Below are 20542 nucleotides of genomic sequence, written 5' to 3'. Positions count from 1 at the left end.
GGTTAGGGATGTGGCTTAGTGGTTAAGTGCCCCTGGGTTCAATTCCCAGCACCAAAAAAAAAAAGGCCATTAAATGTGTTCAACATCATTGGTCATTAGAGAAAAAGTCTAACTGCTAACATTGATGGGTTTGGGGATTACATTGCTGGTGGAAGGATAATGAAATAACTATGCTGGAAAAAATGTTGGGCCACATCTACTAAAGCTAACCGCATGTGTATATTCTAACCCGACATTCTACTTCTGGATACATACCCTACAGAAATGAGCGAATGTCCACCAAAAGACAGGTACAAGGGTTTTCGATGACAGCTTTATTCATAATAAAACTTGAAACTTCTCAGATGTCCACCAATAATAGAAAAAGCCATTAAATTGTAGGACATGTGTTCGAAAGGAGTAGATGTAAAAGAACAACCAACCAACATCCAACACGTAAAAAAGGCAAGCATTAGGAGCTTTGTCCTATTGATATGAATTCCAAAGATGGGCATCCAAAACTCATGGTGACAAATGTCAGCACAGCTGATTTCCCCAGGAAATAGCAGTGCTGACTGAGCCCGGCATGAGGCCGTCTTCTGGGGCACGGGCACCTCTGTACCCTGATCTGAGCTATGATTACGTGGTTGAGTAAAAATTACCCTAACTGGAAACACTTAGACATTTCAGTACGTTATCACTTCTGCTTTTCAAAGTGGAGCAAAAATAGAAAACAGTACTGTCTTACTTGCGTATTTCTGCAGAATGCAAACATGGTGGCTTTAACCACACCCGATTATTATCAAGCAATGCCTGTGGTCCAGATCCAGGTAGGTCCTCCACCTTGGGTCTCTCAGGCTGCAACTGAGGTGGCAACCGGGCTGTATTCTCATCTGGAGGCTCAAATGGTGAAGAATCCGCTCCCTGGCTCCCTCGGGTTGATGGCAGAATTCATTCCCTTGAAGCTTTGGGGTGGGGGCGCCCAGCTTCTCTCTGGCTATCGGGTGTCAGTTGCCTAAGTTCCCAGAAGCTGCCCTCAGTTCCTGGCCTCTTGGGCCCCACAGACCTCTCCGCAGCCAGCTCTCCGGGGCGCACCTGCTAGGGAGGCAGTCTCCCATAACAACCTAATGACGCTCTTCGGGGGACGCAAGCCACAGGTCCCACCCACTCTGAGAGGGAAGGGTTAGTGGGGGCCCCTAGAATCTACCCACAGTTACATTTCTGCTCATTTGAACTTTGCAAATGTGACAATGGATTGTATTTAATTGGTTCCCAGGTTTAAAAGTACCACCCTGAGCTCTGGGTTTTCTGTCCTCTCCTTACCACAGTCTCCACTTCCTTACCCGCTGAAATCTCTGTCTCCAAGACTACTGTCATGGACCTCGTTGTCACCAAAATCAGTGGGCTTCCCAAGTCCTCATTTTAAACGTTATCGCTGGGGCCATTTCTTCCCTGTCTTGCTCCTCCGTGCCCCTCCCACGGCCCTGGAAGATCACAAACTGCTTTGGCTCCGTTTAACCACTTACTCCGCAGGTGTGTTGGGGATACCTGCAATGTGTCCTGGCCCTGGGGACAGCAGGTGTCAGCCAAGGTCCCTGTCCTCATAGAGCTCACATTAGCCCTCTGTCCCCATCTGACCGGTCCACCTCTGCCTCCCACCCAGATCTCTTCTCTGAGGCAGTGCCTTCGTCTACTTTGATGCCCCCTGGGAAGGAATTCAATCACCCACTCAAGCCCCTCTCCCTCCTGGGTCAGATGGCAGTCCATGTCACCTCAGACCTTGCTGCCCAGACCAGAAACCGGTCCTGGGTCTGACTCCCTTCCCTCTCAGCCACGCCTCGTCTCCCCTCGGGTCATCCTGGCTCGTCCTTCCTCACCCAGTCCAGTCTCCCGGACCTTCCCCGGGACTCTGACCCACCATTATCTGCAGCCTGCAGCCTGGCGTTGAGGCCCCTCACCTCCCAACCCGTGCCCAGCGCCGGGCTTGCCCAGCCCATCACTTGAGGAGGTAACAGGCTGGGGCATCCCTCTAAAGTGCACAGGTCATTGAGTTACTGTTCTCCCCACGGCATTTGAGACTCTGCTTTCCCTCAGGCTAAAGTACAAACTCGGAGCCCTGGAGACGGAGCCCCCCACCTTTGCAGCCTGGACCCTCCACTTGCACTTGACCTTCAGCCACCGTGGACCTCTGTGAGGCCCTCTGTCTGGAGGGCTGTTCCCTGCCCGCCTCCTGCTCTCCCACCTGCCCTGACTAACGCCAACCCTCCTTCAGGTCTCTGGTGAGAGGCCATTTCCTCCCAGTGGCCTCGCCTGCCCTGGTCCTCTCCCCCCATCAGGTCTCCGCCTGGCCCTCCTGGTGTCACACCGCTGACCCAACCAGCACTCAGACTGGCCTCCCTGGTCTGTCTTTCCCCTATTGCTGCTTGAACAAGAGACCACAAACGAAGTGGCTTGGCCCAACACAGACTTACTGTCCCACAGTTCTGAGGTCAAAAGTCCCAAAGTCAAGGTGCCGTTGTCAGGACCGAGTTCCTGCTGGAGGCTCTGGGGAGAATCCCGTGGCCTTGTCTTTCTGGTTTCTGGAGACTGGCCCCAGCCTCCACCCTCCTGCCTTCCCCTTGTGGGCACGTGGGGCCCACCAATAAGCTGTCATCTGTAAAGACCTATCTCAGTCATATCCACAGAGCTCTTTTTGCACAGAGATAACACGGTCACAGGTTCCAGGGATTAGGATGTGGATATTTGGGGGACCATGAACTCAGACTCCTCAAGGGCAGGGGCAGCCTCTTGCCCTTTCCTGGTGCCTGGCCTGCAGCAAGAGCTCACAAAAGCTTCGGTACCAATAAGTCAGTTAATGAACAGGGCCATGGAAAACTGCAGGGCCTGGAAAGAGTCACCCCACATTTGAGGAGCCAAAGCTGTGAGTAGTGAAAGGTCACGAAGCCACTGGTGGCAGGGGGCAGCACCACATGTCTGACACTGTGGCAGGCGGAGAGAGCCTTCCAGAGCCGCAGGCTCCCAGCCCCACTCCTCGCATTCACAGAAGGGCTGCACCACCCCCACTCCACAGGCCTGAGAGGGGTGAGTGCCCCCTCAGCGGGCATGACGGCCAGGGAGATCCTGCCCTCTGCCCAACCTTGCCCGTGACCTTGCAGTGCACATCCCATTGAACCTGCAAGACAGCAGAGCGTGAGTGACCCCCGAGAGTGCACAGTGACCACAGATGCCAGCTGTGGCCTTCAGCATCTTCCATGCCGGAGGGTTAACTCCTTTAACCTTCCTGCAAATCCAGGGTACTATCAGCCCATTTTACAGAAGTGAAAGTGGAGCCCCAGAGAGTTCACATAACTCACCCAAGACCATATGGCTAGTAGAAGTGATAGAATCAAGATTTGGATTCAGGCAGGTGGACTCCTGCACCAGCTCTGAAGCGCTAGGCTGTGCTCGGCAAGCTGAAGTCAGTACACCCGGCACTGGGGAGGGACAGTCTGAGAATTCCTACTTGGTGCTTCCCTGCTTCAGCATGGGAAGCTGGCGAGAGAGGCCAGACGGAAAAAGGAGCCCAGAGTGGGAGCTGGGGGATCTTTGGAGCCTGCTCCCCACCTCCTGCACCAGAGTCTCTCAGAGGATCTGCAGATCCCCAAGTGGGCACTGTGCTCAGGGGCGGAGCAAAGCTTCCCCCAGGGCTGCCTGATGCAGTTCACCAGCCACGCCTGGATCCTGATTCCAACGAATCATCTGTGAAACTCCAAAGTGGACTAGATACTTTATATCTAGGGAGTAGTAAAGCTGGTTTCTAAATGCACAGCAGAGATCTGCAGGGCTGCAGAGTTTCACACTGAGCATGAATATGCCTCAGGGGACACAGGACTTGCTTTATATTTTATTGTTGTGATCACGTGGCCATCCTTCTAAAGAGTCCATATCTTTTAGAAGTAAACACCAAAGCTCTTGCCAACCAAACAGCGGGATGTCTGGGTTTCTCACTTACCAGCCAGGAGCACAAGATCAGCCAAGAGCTAATGACAGCCCCGGCTTGGGATGGGACGAAGGGGATTATGACATCATTCTCTCCACTTTTGTGAATGCTTGAGTTTTTCCAAAAGCTTCTTTCAAAACGCTCAGCCTCTGACTCTCTGAGTCCTGCGCCCAAAACCAGTTGACCTGTCCTGTTGTCCTTGCGTCCTTGCTGAGGAAACTTGCAACCAAAAGAGAGACGCTAAAATTTTCACCTGCCTTCGTCGGGGGACTGGGGGAAGGCTCTGGCGGCTCCCACACCCTGGGCACCAGGCAGGGGTGGGTCCGGGAGGGAAGAGATACAAAGTCTAAGGTTGTAAAGATGTTCTGATTTCCAGGGCTGAGCACACAGTGGGGCTGAGGCAGCTCAGGGTTCCAGACATGGCTGAAGCTCAGAGCAGGGGTCCCCAGGCCTGGTGAGTGAGCCCTCCCCACAAAGATGGGGGTGTCTTCGTGATTCTGTGAGGTTGGAGGTGGGCGGGTGTCATTTAAGCTCCCAGCAAGGAGCAGGTGCCAGCCCTCAGCAACCAACCACCCGGCAGCCAGAGCATGGGCGCCCCGTGCCCGGGGGAGGACCTGCGAGTGGGGAGGACCTGCGAGGGGGGAGCACCATCAGCCTCTGCCCCCCGAGAAAGCCCCACCCTGCTGCCAGTCACTGCCCGGAGAGCTGGGAGGAACCTCGGTCCCCTCCGTTCCCGTCCTGGAGACACATACATAAAGACACTGTGGAGAAAGCAGAGGACCAGAGAGGACAGGGACCTGTCCAGGGCCACCTTTCCAGAACAGAGGACTCTCTTTCCCACAGACCCTGGAACCCCTTGCAGGTGACCTGTCTTTACGCCAGGACCCCAACCTGAGGCACTAAAAGGGGTGGCTTTGGCACACGCAGGTGTTTTCTAACTGGCGTGCACTGAAGCCAGATCCTCTAAGGGACCCACAGCCAGCCTCTGTCACCTGGCGCAACTCAGTGCCTCTGGACTCCCACCCGTCCGCTTGGGGCGCACGCATGCGCACACACACCCCCTCGGGTGCTCTCGCTGTCCTCTAGGCTTTGCCACAAAGTCCGACCAGGGTCACGTTGCTCATGCCCAGGTTTCCTGCACCTGCGTGACCACAGACCTCCGAATGACAAAGCTCACCCGCATGGGTGCTCTGCTGTCCACTTCGGAACTCCACAGACTAACCGTGAACAGCCGTCCCGGCTCTCGGGTCACCGGCTCCGCACGCTGGGAGGTCCCCTTTCCTCCCCACAAGCTCCCGGCCTGACCGGCTGTGGGCAGGAGTCAGGTGGAGGCCATGAACTTAGCTCCCAGTGCCAGAGGCAGAATGTGTCCTGTCTTAACAGGGGGCCAGACGAGGACAAGGTGGGGCCCAGCTGGCAGGATTCCAGGTGTGCCGTGGGCATCCAGACACCCAGGCCTCTGCCCGGAGCTGGCTGACCAGGGTCACTGAGGGCCAGGCCCGGCACCCCATGACCTGTCCCCTAATCCTCACAGCCGTGCACAGAGATGGCCCTGGGCTCCCTGTGTGCAGATGAGGAAAGACAGACACCAAAATGTCCACACCTGCCCAAGTCACAGCTCCCAGGAGTAAAGCCAGGACTGGGCCCTGACCTGGCCCCTCCCAGTGCTTGTGGTCAGGGCCACTCTGCTGCTCTTCTAGGGGGTGGGAGGCTCCTGCCAGCTCTGTCCCTGCCCTCCCAGGGTCACGGGAACAAAAGGGATATGTGCGGGACCCAGGGAGCTCATGACTCTGTACCAAGCACCAAAACCCTGCTTGGTGTCCCTGGGATACCAGGCCTGCTGGACTGTGGGCCCTGAGCTGGCCAAGAGGCCTGGGGCAGGGATAATGCTAAGGAATTTCCTCCCCTCTGCCCTATTCTGCCAGCCTACCATCACCCCCCAAGCAGCCCTGCCCAGGGTCTGCAGGTGCTGTGGGCAGGAGCAACAGGCATGCATATCACAGAACTCAGCTCACACCATGGTGGGTCTAGAAAGAGGCAGTGAGACCACCACACCTTCCCTCTGGCTTCCCGGCGCCCTGTGCGCCTCCCCTCCTGGTTATATAGAAAGGCCTTGGAACAGCCTCTACCCCAGGAGGAACGGTTCAAGTTGGAAGCCACCCTAGATCAGAGCCAATCACCACCTCCGCCGTAGTGCAGATGCCCGCACAAAAACTGAAAAGAGAGCAAAAAGGTCAAAACATAAAAATCAAATCCTCCAGAACCACAGGTGTGAAAGTTTAAGGTCAGTTTGACCAAAAGCAAGCCCTGCAGAATACCAACTGCACAGAATCATTGGACTATGAGGGAAAAAAAAAGTTTCTATGCCAATTCTGTTGGCAAAATGCTCTTAGTACTCAGAGTGCTCCACTGCAGGAATCCTGGGAGCAGTAATTGAAAGAAGAAGGTGGCAGCCAGGGTTTTCCAAAGTTATTTGATCATGGAACCCTTTTATTGCAGATCTATTGAGACCAGGGCTCCATGGAACATACTTTGAGAAAGGTCACTCTGTATTCTGAAATCCAACTTCCTACTGGATATTTGAACCACTTTGTCCACCACAGCACCCATAAGTGAAGGTCCGGGTGGTGGCACATCTCTAGAGCCCAGATACTCACTACCCCACACTGTCACTGCAGGTCAGTGGAGATGTCAACCAGCAGCCCAGGTCCAAGAGTACAGGTGATGGAGTCAGACCACACAGGGTGCCAATCCCAGGCACTTCCCCACTGTGTGACCTTGGCCAAGGCAGGGGACCTCTCTGAACCTTGGGCTCCTCCTCTATGTAATGGTGCTGACTTCCTGGGAATTGAAGGAGGTTAGCATGCAAAATTGCCTCCTCCACAAGGCTGGCACGGAGTGCTCACCAACAGCAAGGACAATGTCTCCTGGATAATGTCCCTTCCTTTCTCCCCTGTCCATGACAGTCACCAGAGCTCCTAGTCCTTCCCAACCCCCGCAAGGCTCATTCCCCCTACCCCACCCCACGGAAAGGAATCAATTCCAGCACCTCAGTGATAAACAAAACAAAGCAAAGCTGAAAAAGTGTGGGTGTTCCAATGGGACCCCCTGAATTCACAAGTCGGTCTTAAAATCAAGGTGGTCCCTGCTTTATTTTGTTTCTTCCAAGATAAAGAATCTGAGAGCACCCCACTCCCGTAATGACCCACTCATGAGCCCCAGCCTCAGGGAGAAGCCATTTTCCACCTGAATCCCACAAGCCAGCTCCCCTCCCCTCCCCTCCCAGCTCTCTGCTCCCCTGAGAAAGACTTCAGCTTTCCTCACAAGCCACCAGCGGCCCCGGAAGTCCTGATGTACCCGTGGCATCCGTACACACTGTCACGGCCAGGTCCTTATTGGCAAGAGGTGCTTTTAACCCTTTGCACAGCTTCTCCCACCCCTTTCTCACCCATTAAAATATCCAGAACATTCATCCCCATTTGCTGAGCCAAACAGCACACAAAGAATCGATGCCCACAGGCTCTGGTCAGCCTGCCGTGTTTCCAGTCCCGGTCATTTATTGGCTGTGCAAACTTGGGCAAGTGGCTTAACTGCTCTGAGTCTCGTTTGCGAAATGGGAGTGAAGACAGTATTTTCCTCGTAATGCCAGAAGGATGGTAAAATAGGTGGTGCATGCAAAATGCTTATCCCAGGCCTGAAACCGAGAAGGTGCTGGTGAATGTTGGTGTTGAGACTGTTCAGTATCGACCTCCTGCCGTGTGAGCTCTTCCAAAGCCCTCAGCAGTTTTCTTCCCTTCTCTTCCCCTCCCTGCACATCCCCGTAGGGAGTAGGACAATTCAATCCCCTCCGGCCACCAACTGGCTCAACCCAGTCCAGTGGATGGGGACTGTGTCCTTGCAACCCCAGAGAGACGGGGAATAGCTGCTAATCCCCACTCGCAGGGGCCAGGTTGCTCCAGATCAGATGATGATCCGGGGCTACCAGACGGCCAGCATTGTTCTGAAAGGCCCCAGCAGAGGGCAGGAGTGACGGGCATGATGTGGCCAGCCTCAGGAACAAGACCAGCTGATTCGGCCTTTCTCCTTGACCCACAGCCAGGGGCCCCAGCCCACGGCCCCAGAAGCCGGTGGCACAGCCGAGGAGCTCCCACGGTGGCAGGGCCTCAGCCCGCCCCAGCCTGGGCAGACAGGCCCACCGGACACAGTCACTCAGCCCAGGCTTCTGGCTCCAAATGGGCCCCGGGAGAAGCCCTGGAAGAGGAGCCGCCTTCTCTGGGAACTGGGCGTGAGTGTCCACTTCCCGGGTCCCTGAGGGAGAGTGGGAGGGGAGGGGTTCAGAGGTGCCGGGAAGAAGGGAAGAGGAGGTCTCCAGCTTCCCTGCTGAACGCTCACCCTAAAATTCAAAAAGCAGGAGGGGAGAACCTGCCTGCAGCTGTTGCCCTGTGAGGCCTGGGCAGGGCCCAGGGTGCTGGGCACCAGAGCCAGTCCTGGGACAGATGCCCCTGCCACATGGGTCCCTGGCAGCTGGTCCTGGGGAGTGTCCTTCCTTGCAGACTAGGACCCCTGAGAGCACAGGGAGGGAATACACGAGGTGGCAGGACCCGGGCAGGGACGGCCACCCCAGGGCCTGTGGCCTGGGCCCCGCCTCAGCCACTCCTCTTTTCCCGCCAGGCCTTCCACTGTGTCATTTCTCTGCTGCACCTGTTCTTTGGGGGCTACCTGCTCGCCACAGTCAAGAGTCTTCACCTGGTGGTGCTGAAGTGCTGGTATCCATTCTGGGGGGCCCCCTCTGAGTAGGAGCCAAAGCCCGGCCCTGTGCTGGGTGGGCAGGGCAGGCTGGACGGTCCTGGCTGGACAGCCTGGGGGCAGGCTCGGGCAGGCCAGCACACAGGAGAGGAGAGTAAACCTCCCCTTTCTCCAGTCTCCCCATCTCAACTTCCACCATCAGCCACTTTGGCCGTAGCTCCTTTCCAGGACCCTGTTGCTCCTGAGTTCCAGAACATTCCAGGGCTCTCTAGACCCTCCCCTGATTGAACAAGTGCATTCAGTAGGGAGGAGGGCCCTTGTGACTGAGGCCAGCTCCCTTCCTCTTCTGACCAGGCTGCCTCTGGACCCCACAGCACATTGCTGGAACCCGCAACATCTCTGTCAGGGTCCTTCTGCAGGCGCCCACAGGATGCAGCCTGTGGCTCCTGTCTTCCCAAAGCCATGGCCGAATGGGGAGATGAGACGAGACCAGTGCCATTTCCCTGAGGCTCCATGTTCCTCCCGGGCTCCGGGGTGCCCACCCCATCCCTGAATCCCCTGTGGGAGAACGGCTTTTGCCCTGTCTCAATCCCACAGGACCCTCTTGGGCAGGTGTCTGACCCCCCCAGCTCCACCTCAGTCCTGTGTCCCCATTGCCCCGGCTCAGAGCTTCATCACAGGATGCTAGAACCTTCTATACATGCGGTGCCTGGTCATCCTTTGCACCCGAGGACTGGCACAAAAGTGCTCAGCAAACGTCTGAAAGAATGATCGCACAGACACCCAGACCTTAGCCCAGGCTAACAGCCTCCAGCTGCGGATGCAGAAACGCCTGGGGGAGGGGCTAAGTGCAATCTGCGTGGACAGGAAGGCATTGGGGCAGGGGCGGGAAGGGCCGTGGGGCAGGCGGGACCTGCTGGCTTCATCTGAGGAGGGGCTCTCTTCCTTGCCTGCCACCAGGGGCTGGTTTTCTTGGAGAATGGAGGGAGGGGAAATTGTGGGTTTCAAGAACCCCAACTTCTCTCCCTTGACTTTCAAATGTGGCCTGCGGTATCTCATTTCAGGGATCTTGGCAATAACAGTGACGACATTTCCTAAGCCCTGTCTGGTGAGTTGGTGCCTCGAGATCCTTCCTACCCATTCCAAGCCGAGTGTAACTTCAAGGTCATCTGTGGGCAGTGGCGCGTGGACAGGCCACTGCAGGGGCGGGCAGGATTTGCCAGGAGCAGTCATGGGTCTGTAGGACAGCAGAGGGCGTCTGAGCAGATGGTCGAGGGCTCGGCGGGAGGAAAGGAAGCCGAAGCGGCTCCTCCCCAGGTCGTGGGGCGGCAGGGCACAGCTCCCAGGCACCCAGTCCCCTGGTCTAGAGCGGAGCTTTGCTTCTCCGGTGAGTCTTCCGGAGTTCTGATCTCAGTCACTACGTGGCCATCCGCCCAGAAGCCAAAGTCCCCCACGGCAGAAGTTTGAGAACCACGCTGGCTCTGCCCTCGTTCCCCGGTCCTGGGGTCTGCTTCTGAACACCCGCTGCCTCCACACGCTCCTCTCCATCCCGCATCCTCCTCGGCCCCCATGCTGGCCCTGTCACCTGAGGGTCACCAGCGTGCTCTGCACACACAGCCTGAGGAAGTGCTGTGAAACACAAATCCCTCCAAGCCCGGGTCCCCGGGGCGCTCAGCTTGCCTCCCACGTCAGCGGGCCCCGGCCAGCACCTGGGTTTCCCTTCTCCCACCTCAAACGCCAGGCAGATGGCCGCCCCGACCTTTCTGCCCTCGTGCCCTGTCCTGCTCCCCTGCACTCATCTTTCCCAGCTGTGACAGTGCCCATTCCTCAAGACTCTGCTTCTTCCTCCTCCTGGAGGTCTTCCTGCCAGCTTCTGTGTCCCCACGGCCCTTTGGACTTACCTGGGCAGCAGGTGTAACAGTATCTTTGTAGCCAAGAGTGGCCCAGGTGGACACAGAGCAGACATCCCACACGAGACTGAGAGGGTGGAAACCAACAGATGACGGAAGGACACCCCTGTGTACCACAGCCCATGACCTCAACCCATGGCAGGTCCTCCTGCCCCTCCCCACCCCCTGCCCCAGAAACCCTGGCCCGGTCCTGCCTTGTCTGTGCCCCTCCGCCTGGACTGGGGTGCGGCCGTTCCCTGCCTTCCTCAGAGACAGAGAAGAGGAGGGAGTGGGTGCAGTTAGCCCAGCAGAGGCAGGGGAAGCTCAGCAAAGAACTGCCCATTCCGCAGGCCTCCCCTGCCTGGGCTGAGAACTGTAAGCTCCCCCCTTCCGACCCCTGAGCACAGGGACCCTCTTCCTGTGAAGAAATCCCATTCTAATATAAAAAGCTGTAGATTTCGTGAGTTCATGGTCTTTCCTCATTAGAAGGGTTTGCATTTGGCCATGTGTTGTTGGAATAATGCTTAACCCAAGAGGGTGACGGACACAGGACCACTGTGGAACGGGTGGGGGGAGGGCAGGCCTTGGTGTGTGGGGCTGGGACACCTTCAGGGATACGCCTGTGCTTTCCTGGGGGGGTGGTTCATTCAGCTGTCAGGTCCCTGGCCAGTTGGCATATCTGACGTAGGATGGCCAGGGCTTGCTCTGAGGGGACAGGGCAATGGGGAGTCCTTCCTACCAAGCTCTGTGGCTCTGGCGGGGTTCTCCCGATGTAGCATGGGAAAGCTGGCCAGGTCCTCCTCTGGGGCCAATACCGCAGAGCCTCATGTGTGATGAGCAGCTTCAGGCCCAGAGACTGGCAGAGTCCCTCTGGAGTCACAGAGGAAGCTCCCAGCAGGCCTTGCGGGAGCACCTAGGCCTGAGTCTCGAGGCATGGACCCTGGCTCCGACGCCTCCTCTTCGCTTGTAGAAGGGGCTGTGCCTGACAGCGAACCTTGTCAGCTTCCTCTGCGTGCTGGCTGGCCTCTTCGTCATCACCAAGGATCTCTTCCTGGAGAATTCATTTCCGTGGCCACTCTGGAGACCATACCCCAACTCCACAGTGAGTGCACAGCCCCAAATGTCCTCTGACTCTAAAGAAGCCCCTGCCCTGGGCTTGGCTGGGAGGAAGCGTTCAGCTCTTAGAAAATCTCCTCTGAAGTTCAGGTGCAGGCAGCCGAGCCCTCGGCTGCTCTGTGCCCACCGCTCCCCAGACACAGCGGAAGGGGATGTCCAGCTTTCTCCCACGTCGGCATCAGGGAACTGAACAGGGCCCAAGGCCACTGATCTGACCCTGCTGTTATAGAGGGACAAACTGAGGTCCGGGGGGCTGTCTGAGATCACCTGGCAAGTTGTTACAAAGCCATGGCTGTGACCTAGAACTGCCCACTCCCCAGGCAGGGTTCTAAATCCAGTACCCACGGTGATCCCTGTCACCCACGAGGCTCCAGCAGCCTTACAGAGTTGGCCCAGTCGACCTCGCGCTTCCTGTGTTATAGAGGTGAACACAGAGGCCCGGAGACGCTAAATTCGGTGACGAAGGCCTGACGGCAAGTCAAGGGTACAGTGACAACTCAAAGCTGGGCCTGTGCCTCCAGACCCCACCGGCCACACCACAGCTGCCTGTACAGCAGGAGGTGACCGGCATTCCTGCCGGAGCCTCTGGGCAGGTCCCAAAGGTTCCGACATGGCCACTGGCTCTCACACCCACATAGGCACACACAGGTGCACACACATGCACACACGTGTGTCCCTACCGAGTATACATCAGCAGCCTTTGGAGCTGTCACCCAGCTGCTTGGTGGTCCTCAGCCCCCTCTTCCCCTCCCCCACTGTAAAGGATGCCCCTTCTGGCCCAGGTATCACCTGTGGTGAGAAGTTGAATCACATGACCCTTAAGGCCACCTTCAGTTCTCTCAGGGACCCCCCGAGATTCCCCAGCCCTCAGACATTAGACAAGGACCCAGACGTGGAGCAGTAACTGAGCCGCCCCAGCCCCAGAGCCCCTCCCCGCCCTCCCCATGCGCTCCTGAGAACTAAGGCTCCTGCCACTGAGCTTGGATCTGACCCCAGCCGGGCAGCCTGAGCGACCGAGGCAGACGCCCAGCAGGGCCTGGCCCTGTCCCCTCCCCCTCCAGAGCCACATGCAGAGGCTGGAGCTGGGCCTGCTTCGCCTTCCTGGAGCTCCTCCTGCCTGTGCCCTCCGCCATCGCGGCCTGTCGTGAGGACCGCCAGTCCGCAGAGGTGAGTCCTGCTGGGGCAAGGGGCTGGGGAGATGGCTCCGTTGGTAGAGTGTTTGCCTCGCAAGCACGAGGCCCTGGGTTCAATCCCCAGCACCACAGGAAAAAAAAAAAGATGGGGACAAGAGGTGGCAGAGACCACAGAAAGGCGGGGAGAGCAGACGGGTCCTGAGCAGCCGTGCCGCTGGCTCATTCATTGGTCACGTTACTGAGACTAGTGAGTAGCAGCACCCTTCAGGAGGGGAGAGAGAAGGCAGGCGGAGGGGAGAGGTTGGGGGCCCGCAGAGGAGGCACCAGGGTGCTCAGGGCCTCGGGCTCTGGTGGCCCAGGGAATACCACGATGGAGACCCGGCAGGATTCAGACCTGCAGGATGGATGGAGGAGGGACTTCCAGCGGAGGGGCAGTGTGAGACAGGACCAGGATGGCCTGGGAGCCTCGGCATGTGCAGCGTATGCCTGCAGGTGAGCAGGTGAGGCACTGGGCGCGTGGAGGAGGCCTGCAGCTCTGTAAGGCCCCATATTAATGTGAACAACTACGTAGAGTCACATGCAGACGTCTAGCACACAGTCTTCTACATAAACATCATTGCACCTTCCCAACCGCCCTTTCAGGCTGGTACATACTTCCCGCTGCGCAGGTCAGTAAACGGAGGCTTAGTGAGGTCACATCACTCCCCAAGGCCAAAGAGTCAATAAGGAAAAGGAAATTCAGGACTCGGCCTGAGGTGCATCCAACCCACAACCAAGTCCTTGTCCATTGGGATGGTGGCAGGGTGGCAGACTAGGACTGTCAATGACCCCAACAACCCCAAGGTCCCTGCTCAGAATTATCTCCAAGTCTCCTTTCTTTAATGGAAAAATCATCACAGTAGAATCTCAACCTTAGAACCCTGTAAAACATACATTCCAAATCCCCGGAAGCCCACGCTCAGACTGAGCATCTCCATGCAGTGGTACCGAGTTGCCGATGTGAGTTAGTGGCCCTCAAGTTGCACTTACCACCAAGCATAGATGCCTGGCCCTCTGGCAGAGAGCTGGACGGAGTCTCAAGCCAGTGAGGCACCCCGTTTTTAAGGATGGGAGCCTCGGGCCTCTTCCTGGCTGCTGGAAGTAGCAATAATTGTTCCCATTTATTGGCATTTGCTGTGTACCAGGCACCGACTGAGTGCTCCAGGGGGCTGTATTTGTTCCTTATTGCTGCTGTAACAAATCATCACAAGTTATGTGGCTTAAACTGATTCAGATGTAACTTCTTAGTGCCCCGGAGATTAGCAGTTAGCAGTGGGTCTCGACGGGCTGGAACAGAGTCAGGATTGGCAGGCTGCGTTCCTTCCATGACGCATTAGGGAGAATCTGCCTCTTTCATCTTCTAGAAGTGGCCGCGTTCCTCGGCCTGTGGCCGGGGATTAAGACATGGACATCCTTAGGGGGAGGCCATGCCTCTGCCCACCTCACTGGGACTTGCAGCTGTTCTGGGAGTCAGGCTCTGCCGTCCGTCTTAGAGAAGAGGGAAAGAGGCTCAGAGGGTTAAGTGGCTTCCCTCAGTCACACAGCAGTAAGTGGCCATTCTAGGCCTCCCCTGAAGGCTTCTTGGCCTCCTCCATCTAAGAGGACAGTGCCAGGGACAGGTTGTGCATCACTGGCTTAGTGCCACCTGGTCACCAATCAGGAGTGAGAATGTGGCAGCAGTCAGCTGACGCTGCAGGCGTTAGACGTGCCCGTGGGGGGTACTCCTGCGACAAGGGACCTGGCCCATTGCCTGGCCCAGCTGGCCTGGCCTGGCCCACCTCAGGGAGCCCAGCAAGGTGAGTGACTTACCTGTGGTTGCCAGGATGCCTGTAGCGGGACCAGAACAGGGGCCCCGTCCACTGACCACCCCCTGCAGGCCTTTCCCCCTCCTTCCTCAAGACCAGGGTGGGCGGAAACAGTCACATCAGCCCCAGGGAGGTCACTTCCTCCATGAAGCCTCAGTGAGGCTTCAGAAGTGACCCAGTGGACAAGGGCTTTGTGAGCAGCCAGTCACACACATGCTGGGCAGCAGGGACACTGACTCCTCTTTTGCAGGATAAGGATGATCCCTCCCTCACTCCCGATAGGCCACTGGAATTCAGGGGCCTGTCCCTGGGGCCTCCACCATCCTATGAGGATGTGATTCAAGGTGAAGAAAAACCTCCGAGGTGAAGAGACTCTGCCCCAGTCACCCCAGGACCTCAGAACCGCCCTGGTCCCATCCTCCCGGCACAGACAGGAGCCAATGCCCAAGGGAAAGGGGCAAACGGCACTGTTGCTAGAACCTTCCGTGCCAGGAGAGGTGGCCAGGGTGGGGTGGCCCCTTCCCACCTGACTTGACTGGCGAGAACTGCCTCCTCTGAACCCAAATGTGATCAAGCCCAGTGGCCCCCCCCCGCCCCGCCAGCCTCCAGAGCAGACCCCGGCCAGCAGGTGTCCATGGTGGACACACAGGGGGCTGCCCGGTAGCCAGAGAGGGAGCTCTTCAGCATGAGGGGGAAGCTGTGTGTTCCAAATGCCTGGATTTGGGGTGGAGGTCATGAGTCACACAGAAATGTGTGACCAGTTCTCTCCTTCAAACTACCAGTAGGTCTCTGCCTCCCTGGGCCTCAGTGTCTCCATCTGTAAAGTGGGTGGTTAAGATGATCCAGGAGCCTCTCCGGATCTCAGAGGCCAGAGGTCAAGAGTAGAATTCAAGGTTCTGGTGGTGACCTCTGAGGCTGCCAGTGGCCCGCAGCCTCTGAATCCCAAACCCCGCCTCCCTCACTACCCAGGGGCCATCATCCAAGGAAATGCTTCAGGGTCCTGGCTTATTGTGAACTGTGCTATATTCTTACTATTTCCTTAAATTGATTTTTTTTTTTTTTTTTTTTTTTGCTTATTTTAAAGGGGCAGCTCTGTAGCAGCAACAAGTGGAAAATCATTCTTTCCATAAATAGACACTAAATCCCAAATAACATAGACGTGAAATTGACCAAAACGTGACTCCCCACCCCACCCTGAGATCTCACCAACTGCTCCGTCCTCTTGTTCCCTGGGGTTCCCTGAGGTTCCCTGGACCCCCCCCCCAGGCATACCCCACCTCTGAGCCATCACCCTCGGCTCCCTCTGCCTGGACTCTCCTCCCTGGGGTGTTTGCAGAGTCCCCTCTTTGCATCTTTACTGGACCACCAACTCTAGGCCAGCGTCAATATCATCTGACCTTTGTGACCATCTGGGATGCGGGCACTGTGACTATCCATTTCACACAGGCTCAGAGAAGTTCAGTAAGTTGTCTAAGGACACACAGCTAGTAAGTGGCAGTGTGACTCCAAACTGAAGTCCACCTGCTCATGACACCTGAAATTAGCCATAGCGTGGCCCCTGCTCTCCTGAAGGAGTGCTTGCAGTTGGGAGGGGATTTGCACCTATCAAGGGCTACCACACTAGGCTGCACTGCAAAGTCAGCCCTCAGAGCTGACATGAGCCCTGTCCACCCGTCAGGATCAGTACACCTGGCAGCCCAGGGTTTTAGTTGTCTGGAACAGCAGACCTCTGCCTTATAAAATCCCTTGCGGGTGGGGCTGTCCTGAGTGTATTTGCCCTTGCACTGAATATTCCAGGGTTCGCGGTTCTCTGAATTCTGCTGTCTGCTTTGTCACTGCCAATTCTGACTGTCACCTCTGGCTAGGGTCACTGGCAGCTCTGATCTGCTGCTTCTAAGTTTCTACAGGGTTCCATCTGGCTTTAGAATAAAATCTAAAACTGAAGTCCCAAGGCCCTGACAGATGGCAGAGGAAGCCATGCAAGTGTCTAGGACAAAAACCATCTTTCAAAAGATGAACGGCCTTGGTGGAGTGAATCTCAGCCTGGCTCTCCGGAGACCTAGGTGCTAACTCCAGCTCTGCCAGTAACTTACTGTGTGATCGCCACTCAGCCCCTTTCCCTCTCTGGGTCCCGGTTTCCTCGTCTGTGGAAGAGGACACTGCGCTAGATGGGTGCTTTCATCAGCGCAGATAGAAATGGCCCAGCTGCTTGGGAGGCTGAAGCAGGAGAATGAGAAGTTCAAGTCCAGCCTGGACAACTTAATGATTCCATGTCTCAAAGTAAAAGAATAAAAAAGACTGGGGCTATAGCTCAGGTGTAGAGCACTTACCCGGCAGGTGTGAAGCGCTGGGTTCAATCCCCAGTACTAGGCGGGGCTGAGGGAGGAGATATAAATGGCACATGACTTGATTTATATTCTTTAAAGTTCAGTAAATAAGAGCTTGCCAAAATGATCTCTTAAAACGGGATGCGGCCTCTGCCACAGGCCAAACAGGACAGGCAGACCTCAGAGGAGGGTGGTGTCTTCAGTAGAGAAGGCAGAATTTCTAACACCAGGTGAGAAACTGTGAGCGGACTTGACCATGGTTGATGCTGCAGTTAGATTTGTGTCAACTTGTCAACTTTTTCTTTCTGTTTTTCTTTTTTGATCATACTGGGGATTGAACCCAGGGGCTCTCTGTCACTGAGCTACATTCTCAGCCCTTTTTATTTTTATTTTTTATTTTGAGACAGGGTCTCACTCATTTGTCCAGGCTGGCCTCGCATTTTTTGATCTCCTGCCCCAGCCTCCCAGCATCATTTTTACCCATTACAAAAAATACTTATACATACAGAAAAGTTAGAAGAATAATATAACAAATACCCTTTAACCCTTCACCCAAATTAGAGAGTTAACATTTTGCATGTTTGCTTTGTCTCTTTCTGTACTTATATCTTTTATGTATGTACGCATACATGTGTATACAGTACGTATATACACACGCATATACATAAATTCATATCTATACCATTTTGTGAAACTATCTCAAAGTAAGTTGTAGATATCATGATTCTTTGCCCCTAAATTCTTTCACCTGCATTATATCCTAATAATAAGGACATTCTTCAATTGATAATCTTAATCGTCACGCTAAAAAAAATTAGAAATAATTTCATCATTCTAACATCTTGTTCCTATTCAGATTTCTCCCACCAAACCAAAAATAGCTTTATTGTGATTTATTTTTAACCTGGGTCTACTCACATTTCATGCATTATATTTGATTGTTACATCGCTTTTTTTCCCCTTAATCTAGAACAATCCTCTACCCTTGTTTCATGACATGGGCTTTTTGAGACCCGGCAGTTTGCGGAATGTCTGATGGTTTCCTGGTGGATCCTCTCACGGTTCCTCCTCCCTGTAGCCTGGCAGTAATGTCTGGACCCTCAGGGCTTGCTTGGTCTGATGCAGGAACCACTGCTGAGAAGAACATTCTGGAAAGGATGCTGCATTCCTCATGCTGCACCCCCTCCAGGGCACTGCAGTGGGGGCTGGGAAGGCCCTCGTCCCTCAATTAGCAATGCTGGACTCAGGGGGACAGTTATATTCCTTTTCCTACAAGAGTGTTTTTGTTTTTGTTTTGTTTTTTGCGGTGCTGGAGATGGAACCCAGGGCCTTGTGCTTGCGAGGCGAGCAAGCTACCAACTGAGTTATCTCCCCAGCTCCAGGAGTTTTTATTTCAATGAAACGCATGCATCACTTATCCAATAGGAAAACGTTGCGATGTGTCTTTCTGTAATATAACAACATACACTACAGGAAAATTTCAAATGTACTAAACCTTAACTTCATAGTACTAGATTGAAAGCAATGTCTTAAACTCAGTATCTTTTCTTTTTACCTAGAGTTGCTCTTTATCACATGCATGCAAAAATGCAGAGTCTCTGGGAATGTATATCCCTGAGGGTGCATAGGATTACCAGTGCCACAGCCAGGTCACGGGACCGTGTGAGTCTGCATACAGGCTGGGGACGTCGAACTGGAGGAGCAATAGGTTATCTGCCTGCTCTGGCTCTGGACACTTCCACAGCCAGGAGCCAAAAAAGGAAGGGTCACAGCTGGCATCGCTAAACAACACCTCCTGCGTTCAGATGTCAGCTCAGTGGACTTGGAGCCAATTAACCAGAATCCTCAGGTGCCTGGGTCCCCACAGACAGTTCTTTTCCACTCCCTGGTGAAGACAAGGTCCAGTGAACCTTGAACCTGGGGAGGGACAGGCTGTGTGAGCACATACACCCTGCTGAGGTCAGGGGCAAGAGCAGCTGCGGTGGGGGTGGGGTGGGGTCAGAAAGAGCACCTGGGGCCCCTCCACCACCTAATTTCCTCCTGCTTGCAAAACTTTACATATTCTAAAAATCATTGAACTATAGGGGAAAAAAATAAGTCCATCTAAAGCCATTTATTAAATAAATAATGATACAGCTGGGCATGAAGGCACAAGCCTATAATGTCCCAGCAACTCGGGAGGCTGAGGCAGGAGGATCACGAGTTCCAGGCCAGCCTGGGCAACTTAGTGAGATCCTGTCTCAAAATTAAAACTAAGAAGTGCTGAGGATATAGCTCAGGAGTAGAGTGTCACTAAATAAATAAATATAATGATACAAAACAGAAATATTTAAGAATCTTGCAGATAGAGCTAGAAGCTTCAAATCTGGGAAATAGAGAAAGAAGATCTTTTCACCCCACCCTGTTTGATAAATTCTTTTTTTTTTTTTGGGGGGTGCTGGGGATCGAACCCAGGGCCTTGTGCTTTCAAGGCAAGCACTCTACCGACTGAGCTATCTCCCTAGCCCACCCCACCCTGTTTGAAAAAAAAAAAAAAATGGATTTGCCCTCTGTGGTTGAGATTGAAAACCCCCTGTGGCCCTTGAACCTGCAATTCTACTTTCAACTGTCATTGAAATTCTGTGTTGGAAGAATCTGTGTGGATCATTTCACCCCTAATGTGACAGATGGAGAAACTGAGGCCCAGGAGTGGGAAGGGGCTTAGTAAAGGCAGCCAGCAGCCCTGATGGAGAGGAGACCAGAACACAAGCCTGTGGGGTTGCCCCTTCGCCCATGGCTTTCCCAGCCCCAACCCCTGCCCCCCGGGAGCCCAAGGGCACAAGAAACAAGTCCCCTCTGCGTCTGACCCCCACCCTGAGTCTCTGGCTCCCAAGCCTACTGTCTCCCCCAGTCTGTGAGACAATCCTGCCAACTCTGACCCTACCCCCACCCCAGGATCATCCAGCAAAGCCCCAAAGGCTCCTTGAGGTAGGTCACAGAGGCTTGTCAGCATCTGGCTCATTTATCCCCTGCTCCTTCCTCCCACAGGTAAAGACTGACTCCTACCATGCTGTGTCCCCACATCAACCCCAACACCTCCCCAGCCTCCCAGAGGTCACTCTGTGGGGTGAGACGGGCCCGAGTCAAAGGATCATACAAATAAAAGTATGACCTCGCTGAAGGAAAACTGAAGGATTATTAGGGAACATGATGGAAACCTGAGGAGGAATTTGGTGGGTCGGGGAGAAGTGGGGGTTGGGGGTCAAACACTCTGGGACAATGGGTACATCTTTTTTTCCTGTTTCCTATGCTATGAAATTATAGCATAAATGAATACTTGATTCCAACCATGAGACAAAGACTGATAGCACTGGAAATGACCTTGAAGACTGCAATCTCGTCCAACATCTCCATTTTACAGATGGGGAAACTGAGGCCCAAGAGGGGAAGGGACTTACCAAGGTCAACCAGCTTGTACTATTGGAAGCAACCAACTTGCCTCCCTCTCTCATTAGTCCTCCGCCTACTGACGTCTCCAACCAGCTCCTGC

The 20542-nt window shown here is 54.8% G+C and overlaps 1 protein-coding gene across 1 annotated transcript; it reads left to right on the top strand.

Annotated features, from left to right (window-relative positions):
* Positions 1-752: 752 nt before the first annotated feature.
* MS4A10 (membrane spanning 4-domains A10) lies at positions 753-15691 on the top strand (the record flags this gene model as incomplete). Its single annotated transcript, XM_079103443.1, has 7 exons — positions 753-809; positions 8007-8243; positions 8630-8751; positions 9572-9812; positions 11564-11695; positions 12771-12876; positions 14937-15691. 6 exons carry the CDS (start codon positions 753-755, stop codon positions 12855-12857), a joined length of 876 nt encoding a protein of 291 aa, XP_078959569.1. The 3' UTR covers positions 12858-12876; positions 14937-15691.
* Between the last annotated feature and the right edge of the window lie 4851 nt (positions 15692-20542).

Source organism: Sciurus vulgaris, assembly GCF_902686455.1.
Source record: "Sciurus vulgaris genome assembly, chromosome: 11".
In the NCBI taxonomy this organism is placed as follows: domain Eukaryota; kingdom Metazoa; phylum Chordata; class Mammalia; order Rodentia; family Sciuridae; genus Sciurus; species Sciurus vulgaris.
Note: the sequence above shows the minus strand (reverse complement) of the source record. Positions and strands in the feature narration are given on the sequence as shown.